The sequence below is a fragment of the Leucoraja erinacea genome, chromosome 23 (genome assembly GCF_028641065.1).
Source record: "Leucoraja erinacea ecotype New England chromosome 23, Leri_hhj_1, whole genome shotgun sequence".
Classification (NCBI taxonomy): domain Eukaryota; kingdom Metazoa; phylum Chordata; class Chondrichthyes; order Rajiformes; family Rajidae; genus Leucoraja; species Leucoraja erinaceus.
Genome location: NC_073399.1, coordinates 34755267 through 34773406, shown reverse-complemented (window position 1 = coordinate 34773406; position 18140 = coordinate 34755267). Strand labels below are relative to the sequence as shown.

The 18140-nt window shown below is 48.1% G+C and overlaps 1 protein-coding gene across 1 annotated transcript; it reads right to left on the bottom strand.

Annotated features, from left to right (window-relative positions):
- Nucleotides 1-128: 128 nt before the first annotated feature.
- Nucleotides 129-17701, bottom strand: luc7l3 (LUC7-like 3 pre-mRNA splicing factor). Its single transcript, XM_055654300.1, has 11 exons — nt 17537-17701; nt 13509-13575; nt 11157-11196; nt 10907-11057; nt 10620-10694; nt 6778-6882; nt 6533-6694; nt 5376-5665; nt 4462-4628; nt 3800-3999; nt 129-710 (listed from the first exon to the last, which is right to left on the bottom strand). Exons 1-10 carry the CDS (start codon nt 17633-17635, stop codon nt 3833-3835), a joined length of 1323 nt encoding a protein of 440 aa, XP_055510275.1. The 5' UTR covers nt 17636-17701; the 3' UTR covers nt 129-710; nt 3800-3832.
- Nucleotides 17702-18140: the final 439 nt, after the last annotated feature.

Below are 18140 nucleotides of genomic sequence, written 5' to 3'. Positions count from 1 at the left end.
AAGCCAGATATTGAAGCAGTTTGAGTGACCACAAGTAGCTAACCCAGTTACGGATAGAATCAAACTTCCTTAGCACCGAACACTTTCAAACAAAGAACAGAAAACAAGTAAATACCACTTGGGGAATATTTACTGAAAAAAGATTTATTCATAGTTGACACTAAAATTTGCAAATTACAGCAACCATTTTCAAAATACAGGAACAGCAGGTCAGGGAAAAATCTCAACACGTCCTCGCAGTGGGATGGGAAAGGAAGAGGCTGCAGCTAGCACTATGAAAACAAAAAAACAAAAAAAATGGTGGCCACAGGAGCAAAAAGATAGAGATGAGCCCGAATCAGAACAGCTCTAAAGAACTCAGTCTGCCTGTTATTTACAGAGAGCAGTTTCTACAAACTTAAACGTCAAGGAAAACCTTTGGGTACATATGCAGGTCACATGGGTTGGGCTGCTCACTTTAGCCTGACATTTGTGGTTAAGGACAGGACTCAAGCTCACTATCAGTGAAGCACAAGAAATGGGAACTCCTCAGGGCAACTAAACATACAAATTCAATTCAATACTTTGTCTTTTTTGCTTAAAAATTACAAGTTCTCTCCCCCTCTACACCACTACACAGCTTTCTTTCACCTTGTTTTAACTGGGCAGAGCCTTCAGAACAGGGAGTCAAATCTTCACCGGATTCCTTGACGTCTTCAAAATGGCCACTCCTACGGAGATGAAAGATTCAACAGCATGCAATTAGAACCACAGAGATGGACAGCTCGTCAGCAGATACAACCAGCTCTTGTTTTAAAAAAGGCAAAAGGCAAGCAAGTACCTCTTGGTGACTTCCTACTGCCCTACACAGCTCTCCTCTTCTGGGAATTCTGCTAACGACTGGCTACAGCTCTAACCTAGAAAAGGAAACCCTTTCTCAGAGTGTAAAGGCCACTACAGTATCCATGTCATTTACTGTCACCTCCCCTCTGGAATGACAGACAGCATAGAGTTGGCAACCGATTTATCACACAACATAAATGGGTGACGGGCAATAACTTCACATTTTCCCACGTGTCAATATTAATTCTTTACTGGAAAGCTGCCCTTGATGTGTGGCCATGGATGGCAGCATTAGTCCTTAATTACAACTCCCTTAACATGTCAATGTTTACCTTGGTTACAGTTCCAAACATTGTCCCGTGAGAATGTGAGGCAGCTTGAGAATTAAGAATAGTGTGGATTGCACACTGTCATTCAGCCCAGAGTTAGTATCAGCCACAGATCTTCCCCAATCATGACAACCCATCCCTTCCTCCGTAGCCCCCCCACCCCCCCCACCCACTAAGCCCAACACCTTTTCCACCACAAAAAAACATCAACGACTCCAATTTAAAGCAGTTTTTCTACTTGCCAACAATTTCTCCAGCCACCCCTACACACAACAGTCTAATACAACTGTGCCCAAGTCCCAAACATAAAGAATTGCATTAATAATACGTATTACTTTTTCTCCCAGCAAAATGTGCTGCCAAGAAAACAAGGAATCTTCATGTTATTGGATGTGCCTGGGCACTCTCAATGCAGGAAAACCCCAGTGGCTTAAGGGGTTAGCACAAAGAATTATAACTAACCAAAGTGATAATATTGAGGTGCACTCCAACCACAGGCTGCTCCCCAAGCACTTCATGGTGTGATGGTCTCAGCTGGCTGCTGTTTGCAGACAGAGGCAACAATTATCGCCCACCCAAACAACAGTGGGACAGCTGGCAGAGTGAATCAGCCCAGCGCCAACACTACAGGGTACACCAGAGATGAATTGTTATACCCCTGACCCAGTGGCTCTGTGTTAGGGTCCCCCAGTGACTGACGATATCTACCTCCATCATCACTCTGTCATTACCACAGGGCCATGGCCCTGTACAAATTGCATTCGGTACATTACGACAGTGCCCAAGCACAAATACATGTTAGTGCTCTGGGGCACCTACAGCCACGGATCATACACTGAGAAATACAAGACCCAAAATAGCACTGTGACTGTCCTATAAACACACAAGATGAGGGGTTGAGTGGGCAGAGGAAGGTGGGAGCGCAGTGATGACCATCAGTGGCACTTTAGGCAGTGCCAGCGACAACCAGCTTCACTGTGGATCGAGTGACTGACCCACACCTCGTGTGGCTCCCGCAGAGTGACCTCAGCGTGGGGGCAGAGTCTGAATCCCCAGCGGTCATTCATGGGAGGGGACGGGCCAGAGTTACTTCAGGAGCTGAGCGACCGAGAAGAACCAAAGGGATGAGCAAATACACCTGCCAGAGATACAGGTGCAGGTTCAGCTTCCAACTGGTGCCAGAAATGTTTCTTTAAAGAGGCATGAGTGGCCAGAGGGGGGGGGTGAGCTCAGGGGTACAGGCAAGGTCAGCAGGAGAGGAATGGTGCCTCGTGTCCACCAGAGTAAGCAGGCTTGGGGCCTTGCCCATGCAACAGGGCCACGGAGAGACAGAGATGGGGTCCCTAGGCCTGTGGTACAGGTGCGTCAAGAGTTAGTGCCGCTTCACTGTTTAACTCAATGGCTGGCACCGACACACAACATCCTTCCCCATCAGAAAGAAGCTGGTCACAAGCAAAGAATTAATATTGACGTTTCTTTCCTCAGTCGTAACCAAAGTCACTACAAGTCATATTTAATATTTAAAATAAACAACCTCCTCATCTGCAGCAGATGAAAAGCTTAGTCAACGAGGGGGGGGGGGGAGGGGGGTGGGGGGCAGGGGAGACAGCATAGAATGCAGAATTCGTACCTCTGTGCTAGGGCCTGTAATGTACTGCTTGGAAACAGAAGGCTGCTACAAGTTTCCATATGCTTTTTAAAAATATTATGGGAAAAGTCAAGTTAATTTGTGAAAACTCCCATCCCCTGCAATTTGAAAAGAATTCTGTAATTTTTCGGCACAGCAACAATTCCACAATTTCAACAAAACATTATGGTGACAGGAAATGAATCTTTAAACCCTGCGGTAACATGATCAGTAAATACAATACGAAATAGCAAGCTTTAAAAAAGATTTCATCGAAAAGACAACAGGCAAAAACATTCAAACATGGAGGTGGGTAGAAAAGGTGTGTACCTGGCACGTGTACCTGCAATTGTTTGACTGATTCCTTGCTTTTTAATTTGCTTTCAGGGCGGCTCACAAGACCAGCGCAGTGTGACATTTGGTTCTCAGGTTCACTTAGTCATATACCCTACACTTCCATCAATCCAAGCTACTGGCTCGAGTTACAGAAAGACTCCATTAGAGTGCAAGGCAGATTGTTTTAAAAAACAAAAAAGTCTACTGCAACATCGGTGACATTAACAGATTGGTTAAAACTAAAAAAAAAATCTTTCAAATATGCCTTAGATGCAGTTACAGAAACAGCAAAAAAACACTCATTCTCTGCCAAATGTTTACGAACTCTAAACTTATTAAACTTCAGAGCAACCAAACCCACACAATCCAACCAATTCCCCAAATTTGACAGATTTTATAAAATGCGTAATTTAAAAACACAATCCCATTCATCGCCATTAGCAGGATCCACAACGGAACAAAGGTGCCTTGTTTTGCTGCATTACAAATACAATATGCAGAGGTAAAGTAAGTACCTACAGTCTCTTACTCTGCCAAGACTAGTCTGTCCTCGTCGCTCGGCGGGTTCTAAAGTAAACCTTCAGGGCTGAGTCTCTCCATCTTCAGCCGTAATACTTACACTGAACTGCTAAAGGGAACAAAAGGAAACGGCAAACTAACCGAGAGACACAGAAGCCACACTTACCTTGGCCTGATCTGAGGTCAAATCAGATCAGTTTTAATTGGACTGAGTGTCACCTTCAGATTTTAGGTCTTCCTCTCTGCCATTGACCTCGCTTTTGGAAATATCCACCTCCATGGACTCTGCCCGGGTCACCGCACCATCTCTGTCCGTCTGACTCGACTTGCGGCTGCTCTTCCTCACCTCATCAGAGTCTCTCCTCTCTGCAACACAGCGTAGAAACTCAGCGTAGAAACCAGCAAGGGTTGCGGTATAACAAGCATCAGTCCCATCCTGCCGAGATCTCTAGAGGCCCCCAATCCTGAAACATCCCACTGATACACTGCCGCCATTGAACAGCCATCCACCTACATCAAATCTTCCCAGCTTTTCCCGTCTAACTTTGGTGCAGAAATCCATTATAGTAGTCAGGACCCTCTCATAACCAGTTTTATAGCAGTTCAAGGCAGCCTGTCCATGTTTACACTCCATGCCTGTGTGATCTCATACACTCAACCATCAAGGACTCATTCTAGCCACCAAAGAGCACCAGCTCACAATTTCAAAGCTTGACAGAAACACCAAAGGAGTTCCTGTTCTCTTCTTCACAGGAGCACAGTTGAACAATGGGCCTAATAATGGGGACTATGCAGGGTTTGCCCGTGTTTACAGCAGTGGCTCCGTACCTTTGTCCTTTGACCTCCGCTCCCTCTCTCTGCTCCGGCTTCTGTGTTTATGAGACTTGGTTTCCCGACTGGGTGACCTGCGGTGATCTCTGCTCCGGGACCTGTGTTTGCGCTCTGACCGGTCTCTGCTCCTCTCCGATCTCTCCCTGCTTCGCCGGTCATCTCCCCTTTGGTGCAGGAAGTTACAGTGAACAAACGTCCAACGAAAATAAGAGCCCAACATCCACAGACCACGACCATGCAGAGGAACGCTCCAGGTCAGCAACAAAGCCTGGCAGCAAGGCTGGGTTAGGCCGATGAGAACCTCAATGGGGAAGAGAGAAGTATCTGCAGACAGCCAAATGTGGGATGATTGAGATCAGGGACATGCTACACCAGTAAGGAAGGAGTACAGGAATCTATAGTGTGATGGGTCACGGGTTAGGGAGGGGCACAGAACAAAGGGACCCAAGAATAAGGATTTAAGCATCGGAAGGCATTGTTTGTGAAAGTATTCGGAACCAGGGAAGGTGAATTCTGTCAAGGTGGGTCAGTGGGGACAGGACACAAGATGCACTTGATGTAAACTCTCCTTGCCCAGCAACCCACCCTCTCCCTGTAGCCGGCCCACCCCTGCTGTCCGCACTGGATTGAGCAATGGAATCAGGCAATTGTGAATGAAGCACTAGAATCCAACAATGCCCAGAGCAGAGGCTGCTGCTGCTGCCCAGTCTGGGTGTGGGATGCAGTAGCTCGGAGGCCCCAGTGTACAGGGGCACTGGGATGCCCAACACATCACCCACCACCTGCTTATAGAGGAGGGCCCCCCACAAGTGACCCCGACCATTTACCCCCCCCTCCCCCAGGACAGGCGAGTGAGGGCCCAGACTGGTAGCCGGTGGGCTACCCAGGACCGCCGTGGCCCCACAACCTACCTGCTACGTTTCTTCTCCCGGTCTTTGCTGCGGGAACGCTTGCGGTCTCGCGAGCGGCTACGCCTCCTCTCAGACGCGCGGCTGGAGTGGGAATGCCGGTTCCGTGAGTGGCTCCTCCGGCGTCGCGCCTCTTTCTCCTTCTCCCTCTCCTTCTCTTTCTCCTCCTCCTCCTCCCGACGACGCTTCTTCTCCCGCTCCTCGCGCTCTCGTTCCCGCTCGATCTCCCGCTCTTCCCTCTCCCGTTTTAATTTGTCATCACGTTCTGGTTCTTCGGTTTTCTTCCGAACCACCTGGACAAAAACAACCCACTAAGTACACGTCCAACATGAGCCCCACCCCCACAGAAGCTGCCCGTGGTCGTGTAAATGCCGTGCATGTCGCAGCTCCATTGTCTGGTCACCCCCATATCACCGGCTGAACAATCCCACTTTCAGTAACACGGTGAACAGCAAACTGCTCCCACAGCTCCTTACACCAGTAACACCAAGGCTCCTGGCATCAGTAACACAAACTACACACCTGCCCTTGTGCCTGCCAGTCACACTCTTACCACAGCCACACATCACATTTGTCTTGAATACAAGCTAAATAATCTCTCACAGCTAAATACACAGTCAGCACAGTGGGATAGCAGGTGGTGCGGCGGTAGAGAGGGCCGAAGGGTGTGTATCCACGCTGTATCTGTAAACTAAACTCAGGTGCGATCCTGACCGTCTGTGCAGTCTGTCTGCAGTTTGCACTTTCTTCCTTTGACAACAAGGGATTCCTCCCGCATCTAAAAGACGTGGGGCTTGTAAGTTAATTGGCCTCAAAGTCTCCCTAGTATGTGAGTGTGTTAAGGTGGGGGTAACACAACTATCGTGAATGGGTGATCGATGGTCAGCATGGACTGTGGGCCGAAGGGTCCGTTTCCATGCTGTATCTTTAAACTAAACACACGGTAATATATGTACACAACATACTATACGAGCACAAGACCGCAAAGTAAAATACTTCTTTCATCATCTCTATTAGAAAAATCTTTTCAATTACTTCACTAGAAGCCTTGAAGACTTAACTCATGCAAACTGTCCCAGTAACCCCTCCAACCCGTTATAGTGGCATAGTCATGCCTGGGCCCCGACCGGCCCCCCATCAGTAACAGGTCCCACACACACCTTCAGTTCTTCCACTGTGGCTTTGATCTTGGCATATCCCATGTGCTGCTTCCCCATTAAGTGATCGTCGACCCTGGACTGGGCATCACCCACGATGAGAAAGGCACCACACACCTCGCACACTTCCATCTGCTTCTCCTGCGCCGCAAAACTCTCGATGGTCTGCAGGATGATTGGTGTTTTGGTTAAGAGACACACATAGAGCTGCGAGCAGGTGAAACATCAAGAGGCAAAGGAAGACTCACCGAGCTGGCAGAACGCAGCTGCTCACGCTCATCCTTCAGCTGCTCCACCAGTTTCATCATCCCCTGCGCTTCCTCCACCTTGCCCTCGGAACCCAACTCCTCAATCTGCACACAAGCACACAACCTAACGTTAGCATTATTGCCAACATACTGTGAAAAGCTAAAGGAATGTTGGCCTTCATAACACGAGGATTTCAGTATAGGAGTAAAGAGGTTCTTCTGCAGTTGTATAGGGCTCTGGTGAGACCACATCTGGAGTATTGTGTAGTTTTGGTCTCCTCATTTGAGGAAGGACATCCTTGTGATTGAGGCAGTGCAGCGTAGGTTCACGAGATTGATCCCTGGGATGGCGGGACTGTCATACGAGGAAAGATTGAAAAGACTAGGCTTGTATTCACTGGAGTTTAGAAGGATGAGGGGGTAATCTTATAGAAACATATAAAATTATAAAAGGACTGGACAAGCTAGATGCAGGGAAAATGTTCCCAATGTTGGGCGAGTCCAGGACCAGGGGCCACAGTCTTAGAATAAAGGGGAGGTCATTTAAGACTGAGGCGAGAAAAATACTTTTTCACCCAGAGAGTTGTGAAATTATAGAATTCCCTGCCACAGATTATGGAATTCCCTGGCAGTGGAGGCCAAATCACTGGATGGATTTAAGAGAGTTAGATAGAGCTATAATCACAATAAATGGTGGTGCAGACTCGAAGGGCCGAACGGCCTCCTCCTGCACCTATTTTCTATGTTTCTAAAACCTCTTGCACGCCATCCAAACCAGATAACATTATACACAAATACAATCAAGCCAAACTCAAGTACATGGGCGCAGTGGTAGAGCTACTGCCCTATAGATCAATTCAGACTACAGGTGCATGACTGTACCATCTCTCCGTGACCTGCGTGGGCTTTCTTCGAGATCTTCGCTTTCCTCCCACACTCCAAAGACAGACAGGTTTGCAGGTTAATTGGTTTGGCATACATGTAAAATTGTCCCTAGTGTGTGTAGGGTAGTGTTAATGTGCAGGGTCGCAGGATGTTGCAGGCTCGTTGGGCAGAAGGGCTTGTTTCTGCAGCTGTATCTCTGAACTGGTAAATTGAAGGGAAAGACCAAGTGGAAGAATTCTCAGCATTGTAGTGCCCCAGTTCCAGAGACACGTCCTATATCAACAATGGACAAGAAGTAAATTGCACAGTACTCTAGCTTACGGAAGGACCGTTCAGAAGCCTAAATACAGGCTCCATGTGGGAAGACTCGAGTCAGGAGTTTAACTACAAGCACCTTGGTGTCATGGTGTTGCTGAACTAGTCTGACCCGAAACGCCACCCATTCCTTCTCTCCAGAGATCCTGCCTGTCTCGCTGTGTTACTCCAGCTTTGTGTCTGACCCCCTTCTCTCACCTGGTCGCAGACTCCCCCGTGTATAGGGCAGAAAATATCACTCAATTACATGCTAAATTGTACAAGGGGTTAGTGTTGTAAAAACAAGCCTGAAGGCTTTGTGTCTCAATGAGCATTCGTAATAAGGTGGATGAGTTGAATGTGCAGATTTGTGGGTGACCAACGCTGGGAGCTGAACATCCAGGGATACTCAATATTCAGGAGGGATAGACAGAAAGGAAAAGGAGGTGGGGTAGCGTTGCTTGTTAGAGTGGAGATTAACGCAATAGAAAGGAAGGACATTAGCTTGGAGGATGTGGAATCGATATGGGTAGAGCTGCGAAACACTAAGGGGCAGAAAACGCTAGTGGGTGTTGTGTACAGGCCACCTAACAGTAGTAGTGGAGTTGGGGATGGCATCAAATAGGAAATTAGAAATGCGTGCAACAAAGGTAAAACAGTTATAATGGGTGACTTCAATCTACATATAGATTGGGTGAATCAAATTGGCAAGGGTGCTGAGGAAGAGGATTTCTTGGAATGTATGCGGGATAGTTTTCTAAACCAACATGTAGAGGAACCAACGAGAGAGCAGGCTATTCTAGACTGGGTATTGAGTAATGAGGAAGGGTTAGTTAGCAGTCTTGTTGTGCGTGGCCCCTTGGGCAAGAGTGACCATAATATGGTTGAGTTCTTCATTAGGATGGAGAGTGACATTGTTAATTCAGAAACAAAGGTCCTGAACTTAAAGAAAGGTAACTTTGAGGGTATGAGACGTGAATTGGCCAAGATAGACTGGCAATTGATTCTTAAAGGGTTGACGGTGGATGTGCAATGGAAGGCATTTGAAGACTGCATGGATAAACTATTTTTCAAAACTCTTTAGATTCTGGAGTAGCTCCCGAGGATTGGAGGGTAGCTAATGTAACCCCACTTTTTAAAAAGGGAGGGATAGAGAAAACGGGGAATTACAGACCAGTTAGTCTAACATCGGTAGTGGTGAAACTGCTAGAGTCAGTTATTAAAGATGGGATAGCAGCACATTTGGAAAGTGGTGAAATCATTGGACAAAGTCAGCATGGATTTACGAAAGGTAAATCATGTCTGACAAATCTTATAGAATTTTTCGAGGATGTAACTAGTAGAGTGGATAAGGGAGAACCAGTGGATGTGTTATATCTGGACTTTCCAGAAGGCTTTCGACAAGGTCCCACATAAGGGATTAGTATACAAACTTAAAGCACACGGTATATGGGGGTTCAGTATTGATGTGGATAGAGAACTGGCTGGCAAACAGGAAGCAAAGAGTAGGAGTAAACGGGTCCTTTTCACAATGGCAGGCAGTGACTAGTGGGGTACCGCAAGGCTCAGTGCTGGGACCCCAGCTATTTACAATATAGATTAATGATTTGGACGAGGGAATTGAATGCAACATCTCCATGTTTGCGGATGACACGAAGCTAGGGGGCAGTGTTAGCTGTGAGGAGGATGCTAGGAGGCTGCAAGGTGACTTGGATAGGCTGGGTGAGTGTGCAAATGCACGGCAGATGCAGTATAATGTGGATAAATGTGAGGTTATCCACTTTGGTGGCAAAAACAGGAAAGTAGACTATTATCTAAATGGTGGCCGATTAGGAAAAGGGGAGATGCTACGAGACCTGGGTGTCATGGTACACCAGTCATTGAAAGTAGGCATGCAGGTGCAGCAGGCAGTGAAGAAAGCGAATGGTATGTTAGCATTCATAGCAAAAGGATTTGAGTATAGGAGCAGGGAGGTTCTACTGCAGTTGTACAGGGTCTTGGTGAGACCACACCTGGAGTATTGTGTACAGTTGTGGTCTCCAAATCTGAGGAAATACATTCTTGCCATAGAGAAGGTTCACCAGACTGATTCCTGGGATGTCAGGACTTTCATATGAAGAAAGACTGGATAGACTCGGCTTGTACTCACTAGAATTTAGAAGATTGCGGGGGAATCTTATAGAAACTTACAAAATTCTTAAGGGGTTGGACAGGCTAGTTGCAGGAAGATTGTTCCCTATGTTGGGAAAGTCCAGAACAAGGGGTCACAGTTTAAGGATAAGGGGGAAATCTTTTAGGACCAAGATGAGAAAAACATTTTTCACACAGAGAGTGGTGAGAGATGTATGGAGAGAAGGTAGGTACAAGATACGCAGTTGGATGATCAGCCATGATCATATTGAATGGCTCGAAGGGCCGAATGGCCTACTCCTGCACCTATTTTAAACACTGAAGAACTGCTGCAACATAGCGGGATAGTTGTTGTGGAGTTTCAGAACTTTGTTCAGAAGCTAACAAAGGTAGCGGCCATGAGACTGGCAACACAGGCAGGTTTAAAGCCGAAGTTTCAGCCACTTCCTGCTGAGCAACTTAACACATAAATCTGCAATAAACCCAGAAAATACAAATCCTGCACTGTATTAGACAACGATTCAAACCCTTACCTGCTCCAACAGCTCCTCTATCTTCTCTGTCAGGACCTGACCCTTTTCTTCATTTTTACTCACAGGACCTCCAGTCTGCAGATCACAATTACCAACATCAGCAGGAGCCCAGCACGTTCCCACGGCCCAACACCCCCATCTCCACACAATGATACCCCCCCTCACCTCCCTCCAACACAACAACCCCCCCCACCCACCCTCCCACCATGGTCCTGGCAGTCTGGGACAGTGTTAGCCAGACATGGCCACCCCTCTCACAGGGTGGGCCACCCCCAACCCCCTCTCACCGGGGTCCCGGTGGTGGCGGCAGTCTGGGACAGAGCGAGCCGGGCGTGCCCACGACGGATCCTTCTCTCCACGTCCGCCATCAGGTTCTGGAGGTAGCGCAGGAAATCCTTCTCATAGCCCACCTTCATGAATCGCGAGCTCTTCTCATAACTGAGAGAGAGAGAGAAGGGAAATGAACAATGATACATGTGCTCAGCGTGCTGTCAAAGCTGGCCACAACCCCGCACGCACGCACAGGCAGGTACTTACTACTTCCGCAGGTTGTCATCGTGAATTTTCTCACAAGGACCTGGTGGAGGGAAATAAAAATCAGCAAACAGTTCATGTCATCTCGGACTAGTCCAGGAGCTCATCGGCCACTACTTTAGTCAGACTAACTCCCAGCAAAGACCTCTGCCCCCAGAGTTACCACAAACATTACACCACTCAAACACTAGGGAGGAGAAGGAGGAGGAAGACAAAGGCAGAAGAGGTTAGAGAATGGCGGTGATGGACGACGGGGACATAGCAGGAAGTGGACAACGATGGGAAAAGCAGAAATGCAGAGTTTCACAAGGAAACAAATGTTAGAGTAATGAACACAGAATCAACTAACCAACTGTTCTATGACTCCAATAATAATGAAACAATGAGAATCTATTGTCTGGCAAGTTTACGTCACCCCTCAAAGTTCTAATACGATGAAGTGATGCCGCCCCCTCCCGCAGTCACTACCTACATTATTTGGGGATCGCATTACTCTCACATCCTGGTTAATACACATTCAGTCTCCAGTTCCACCTCACCTGAAGTCTACAGCTTAGCCACTGCCTCTTGACTGAAACAAGCCCCTTGATTACAACCATTACGGCAAAGTAAACAGGGAAAGCCTTTGTTCAGGAGTAAAACCGGCGTTTAACTTCTTGTCAGCCTGACTGAGTTGCTGCTATGATGCAGCACAATTACAGATCTGGGGATGGAGAACCGTGGGTGGAGTTTAACATAGCGAGTGACAAGAAGACACACAAACCCTTCTCCACATAAAATGTGCTCTGATGGGGGTGGAAAGGACATTGACCTAGGTGGAAAAGTGAAGGGACAGGAAATGCACATACATCAACATCAGTTTCATCATCAGATGAAGGGTTGCCCTGCAAGGAGAGATGATAAATGTCCATTTGGGAAAATGAGGATTGGAAAAATGGAATTTAATACAGACAAGTATGAGGTGTTTTGGGACGTCTAACAAGGGCAGGACCTACACAGTGAATGGTCGGCATCTGGGTAATGTTGTAGAGAAGAGGGATCTAGGAGTACATGTGCAGGATTCCTTGAAGGTCGTCAAAGGTAGATAATGTGGTCAAAAAGGCTTTTGGCATTTGGCCTTCAGCAGTCAGAGTATTGTGTATAGAAGTTGGGTGGTCATGCTGCAGTTGTATAAGACGTTGGTGAGACCGCATTTAGAATATTGTGTTGAGTTCTGTGCACCATGTAATAGGAAAGATATTGTCAAGCTTGAAAGGGTTCAGAAAAGATTTACGAGTATGTTGCCAGGACTAGAGGGTGTGAGCTATAGGGAGTGGTGGAGTAGGCTGGGACTCTATTCCATGGAACGCAGGATGATGAGGGGAGATCTTATAGAGGTGTACAAAATCATGAGAGGAATAGATCGGGTAGATGCACAGAGTCCCTTGCCCAGAGTAGGGGAATCAAGGACCAGAGGACATAGGTTCAAGGTGAAGGGGAAACGATTTAATAGGAATCTGAGGGGTAACTTTTCACACAAAGGGTGGTGGGGGTATGGAACAAGCTGCCAGAGGAGGTTGTTGAGGATGAGACTACCCCATCATTTAAGAGACAGTTAGACAGGTACATGATTAGGACAGGGTTGGAGGGATGTGGACCAAGCACAGGCAGGTGGGACTAGTGTAGCTGGGACATTGTTGGCCGGTGTGGGCAAGTTGGGCCGAAGGGTCCGTTTTGACACTATCACTCTATGACTCTAAGCATTGTCATTGAAAGAATATGTTGTTGGATGGACAAGTCAAGGTGGGAGTAAAGTTGAAACAAGTGGATGGTCACTTCACACTGAGGGGGAGAGCGTCTGAGATTCTCTGCAGCAGTCCAGTGGAATCAGCTGATCCAATCTCAGTCTGGCTTAGTTGCTGGTTATGTACAACCCCTTCAGACCAAACAATGTGCATTTTGGCACTGTGGATATTGTTATTCTGCCTCGACTTCACCCCGCCTGCACCCCCCCCCCCCTTCATAAAAATTAATTTCCCTTATCTAGGCCTGAAATGGGAAAGCAGCGTCGCCCCCAAAATACAGGGGGAAACATTGTCAGCTTGAAACTTGAGAACGGCCACTATATGCGGAGAATTGCTGCACACAAACTGAAGCCAGAGTGCAGGAGCTGGCAGATGGCACAGTCTCACCACCTCTCTCTCTCTCACACAAACACCCGCTAACCCCAGAGCCGACTACACTTTACCCAACGCTGGTGCCAACGCCCACTGCACCACGGTACCACATTGCTTGATTTAAATGGCTACTCAGGTACATGCTCAGGTTCCCACAGTATTAATCAGTATTGTGAGTCATTAAAAGAAGCACTCTTACCCAGATCGGAGCGTGTATTAGTAAATAACTCGGCTGGACAGAATCCACAGAGGAAGTATTTACACACCTGTAAAGACAAGATATGGCTGTCAGTTTGCAATCAATCGCCCGATCTCTTCCATCACTCCGTCCTACTGCACTACATGGAAGTTATGAAATGTCACCGGTGCTACAAGGTCCAAAGTGAGAGATAAATTGCTGTTCCAAGAACTGAATGGTAGAGCAAGGTGCTAGGCAAGGTCCTTGTGGAAAATATTCTAGCCATGGCAGCTGGCACCTGTGGCAGCATCAGAAATTCAGAAGGCGGATCACCCCGGGTTAGAATGTGTAGTCGCCCCAGGTTAGGCACGTCAGCCAGCACCTTTGTTCCTGACTATTAACCAACAGCCTGCTTCATGCAGCATGGCCAGAGCCTGACACCAGCAAAACACGTCAGATTCGGACAAGCATTTGCCTAGAGCACATTCTGCTATTCAATAACCTCACACCAGGCAGTTTCTCCACAACAATCGCAACTCCAATAACACAGGATCCATCCTGACCTTGGTGCAGTCTGGGTGGAGTTTGCAAGTTCCCTTGCAAGCTCTGCTATCGTCTCAACCGTGACAGGGAAGCTAATCAGATAATTATCCTCAATGCACCCGACGAGGGCAGCAGAATTGGAGGAATTGATAGGCGATAAACCAATAAAGAATATGGGAATGCCTCTAATAATGAGGGAATGAGACATTTAGAATTAGAGTCAACACAGACCAGATGGGTTGAATGGCCCCTTACAAACAAATGTGGAAAAGTGCAAATAAAAATTTGAAAACTTCAAAATCAGTTGAGATTAAAAAGTAACCGAACACTGACGACTGCAGTGACCCAAACAACATCCTTCACCCCACAAACATATGAATGAGAGGAGGGCACCCAGCCCTGTGAAACCACACTGCCGTTAAACCAGCCCTCTCTTACCGCAAGACCAAGCGCAGGCTTGGCCATAGTTTCGCTGAGCACCTCCACTCAGTCTGCCTAAATCTACATGATCTCCTGGTTGCTAAACATTTTAAATCTCTCTCCCATTCCCACTGACTTTTCTGTACTGGGCCGCCTCCATTGTCAGAGTGAGGCCCAGAGAAAATCTCAGAGGAACAGCACCTCATATTTTGATTGGGCAGCTTACACCCCAGCGGTATGAACATTGACTTCTCTAACTTCAAGTAACCCTTGCTTTCCCTCCCTCCCCCTTCTCCCACCAGTCTAACTGTTTCCGACTACATTTTATCTCTGTTTGCTTTGTTGTTACCTTCTCCCAGCTAACAATCATCTATGCTACATTTACCTTGATCTCCATCCCTTTTATCCTGTTTTCACACCCTACATGGGCTGGGAAGGGGAGGGAAAGGAGGGAGAAAGCAAGGACTGTCGGAAATTGGAGAAGTCAATGTTCATACCGCTGGGATGTAAACTACCCAAGCTGCTCCTCCAATTTGCAGTGGGACTCACTCTAGCATGGAAAAGGCCCAGGACAGAAAGGTTGGATTTGGAATGGGAGGGGGAGTTCACCTCATATTTTGCTTGGGTAGTTTACATCCTAGCGGTCTGAACATTGACTTCTCCAATTTCAGGTAGTCTTTGCTTTCTCTCTCCTCCTCTCAGGTTTAATTCGAAGGTAGACACAAAGTGTTGGAGTAACTCAGCGGGACAGGCAGCATCTCTGGAGAGAAGGAATGGGCGACATTTTGGGTCGAGACAATAGACAATAGGGGCAGGTGTAAGCCATTCGGCCCTTCGAGTCAGCACCACCATTCAATGTGATCATGGCTGAACATCCCTAATCAGTACCCCGTTCCTGCCTTCACCCCATATCCCCTGAATCTGCTATCTTTAAGAGCCCTATCAAGCTCGCTCTTGAAAACATCCAACCGGCCTCCACTGCCCTGGTCTATAATTCCCTGTTTTCTCTCTCCCGCCTTTCTTAAAAAGTGGGATAACATTAGCTACCCTCCAATCCACAGGAACTGAACCTGAATCTATAGAACATTGGAAAATGATCACCAATGCGTCCATGATTTCTAGAGCTACATCCTTAAGTACCCTGGGATGCAGCTCATCAGGCCCTGGGGATTTATCAGCCTTCATACTTGGTTTATACTCTCTAGAATTTAGAAGATTGAGAGGGGATCTTATAGAAACTTACAAAATTCTTAAGGGGTTGGACAGGCTAGATGCAGGAAGTTTGTTCCCGATGTTAGGGAAGTCCAGGACAAGGGGTCACAGCTTAAGGATAAAGGGGAAATCCTTTAAAACCGAGATGAGAAGAACTTTTTTCACGCAGAGTGGTGAATCTCTGGAACTCTCTGCCACAGAGGGTAGTTGAGGCCAGTTCATTGGCTATATTTAAGAGGGAGTTAGATGTGGCCCTTGTGGCTAAGGGGATCAGGGGGTATGGAGAGAAGGCAGGTACGGGATACTGAGTTGGATGATCAGCCATGATCATATTGAATGGCGGTGCAGGCTCGAAGGGCCGAATGGCCTACTCCTGCACCTAATTTCTATGTTTCTATGTTTCAGTCCCATCAGTCGACCCAACACCATTTCCTGCCTAATGTGGATTTCCTTCAGTTCCTCCGTCATCACAGATCCTCTAGCCACTAGTACATCAGGAAGATTATTTGTGTCTTCCTTAGTGAAGACGGATCCAAAGTACCTGTTCAACTCATCTGCCATTTCTGTGTTCCCCATAATAAATTCACCTTTTTCAGTCTTCAACAGTTCAACTTTCGTCTTAACTAAATTTTTCGTCTTCACATACCTAATCTGATCTGAAGAAGAGTCTCGACTCGAAACGTCACCCATTCCTTCTCTCCTTTAAGCTTCTAAATTCCAGGCTATAAACTTTCCTTTCAATTTAACACATTGAGTCTAGGATCATTCTAGTAGATCAATACTGCACCCAGCCCAACACTCTTTATATCTGTGCCAGGAATTCACTCACCCAAGATGTGCATCAACTCAGAATTTTCCCTAACAGTAACTTTTATTCACTTGAGTCTACCTGCTAAAGCCCAAGGATTAATTCCTTGAAGACACAAACAGCAAACTAAGGACAAAGTGAAATGACCACAGATCAAATTGAAAACTCAATGCTGGTCAGACATTTAACTGTTAAACAATTGTATATACCTCCGTTGTTAACACTAGCAAAGCATGCCCTTTCAGTATTGACAATTATTCACCGGGATTACTCTAAATGCTAAAAGTAAAGTTCACCATGATCAAAAGACAAAAATGCAGTCAAAACTAAAAACAGAAGTCACGAAATGTTTGGTCACAAAATGTTTGCCGTGGCCAGCTTATGGAGATCAAGTCATAGCTCAGTCAAAATCAAGATGAGACAGCTTCAGGAACATGGGGGAAGAGACCAGTAATGAACTTAAACTGGAGGTGGCGAGAGGGGCTGGTAGCTTATTCCCGACTCTTGTGTCAAGCAGCATCCGTGGAGAGAGAAATCCGATCAGCAACCTTTCAGGAAGAGTCTGATGAAAGGTTACCGATCTAACGGCAATTTCACAAATTTGTGAAAAATAATAGTCAGACTCGTCTGAAGGTTCGGAACGCCACTGGATTTATGAATGAACGCGTCCTGCGACAGTGAGGAAGTTTACTTTCCTCCCATTCCCGGTGGATTTGCCGAGCGGTGCGGCTGTGTGGAGCCCGCGGCCGGCAGCGCAGCGAGTGCTGGGCTGGGCGGGGACAGACAGACAGACAGACGCCGGCCCCGGGGAGGTCGAGTGCCGCGGACCGGGGCTGTCCGACCGCCGGCTCCGGGCAGCGAAGCAGCGACCACATCCCTCGGGTGACCGTTCCCGCCCGAGGCCAGAGATCCCGCGGCGCCCTCTCGCCGCTCCACCCCGGCCCTCCTCTAAGGCGGGCCCCGGCTCCGGAGCGGGCCCTGGACCATGGGCCGCACGCTCGGCACCCGCGCTCCGTCCCGTCCCCGTCCCCGTCCCCGTCCCCGCCACACCAGGCCGCGGACTCACGCTGTCGTCGTCCCAGCGGACGTTCTGCCGCTTCTCGTCCGGGGCCAGGTTGCGGTCGCGGCCCATCAGCTCGTCCAGCAGCTGCGCGTTCGACAACATCCTCTCCCCGCGCCCGCGCTCCGCAAAATGGCGCCGGCGCAAGCCCGCTCCCACAATGCCCCGCGCGCGGTCCTCCGCTGTCCCGGCCTGCAACGCGCCACACCGTCAACCCGGTGGCAAGTTGACGCCAGTAAATAAACCCCATTAATCTCTGTCCCGCTCAGCGAGAGACTCCCGGCCTGTGTGCCGGCCCGCAGCGCGTTTTAGTTCCCATTTCCGACATCTGCAGGTTGACATAATTCATCCCGACCCCGCCCCTTCGTGTAGCCACGCCCCCTCGCACGCCGTTACGCATGCTCACGTAGCCCCGCCCCTTCATGTAGCCACGCCCCCTCGCCCCTCTGCGTAGCCCCGCCCCGCACGTCGTTACGCCTCCTCACGTAGCCCGCCCCGCACGTCGTTACGCCTCCTCACGTAGCCCCGCCCCATTCCTGGGCCCCGCCTCCTTTATTGTCACGTGTAACGAGGTACAGTGAAAAGAAAGGTTACACAAAAAAGTTGGAGT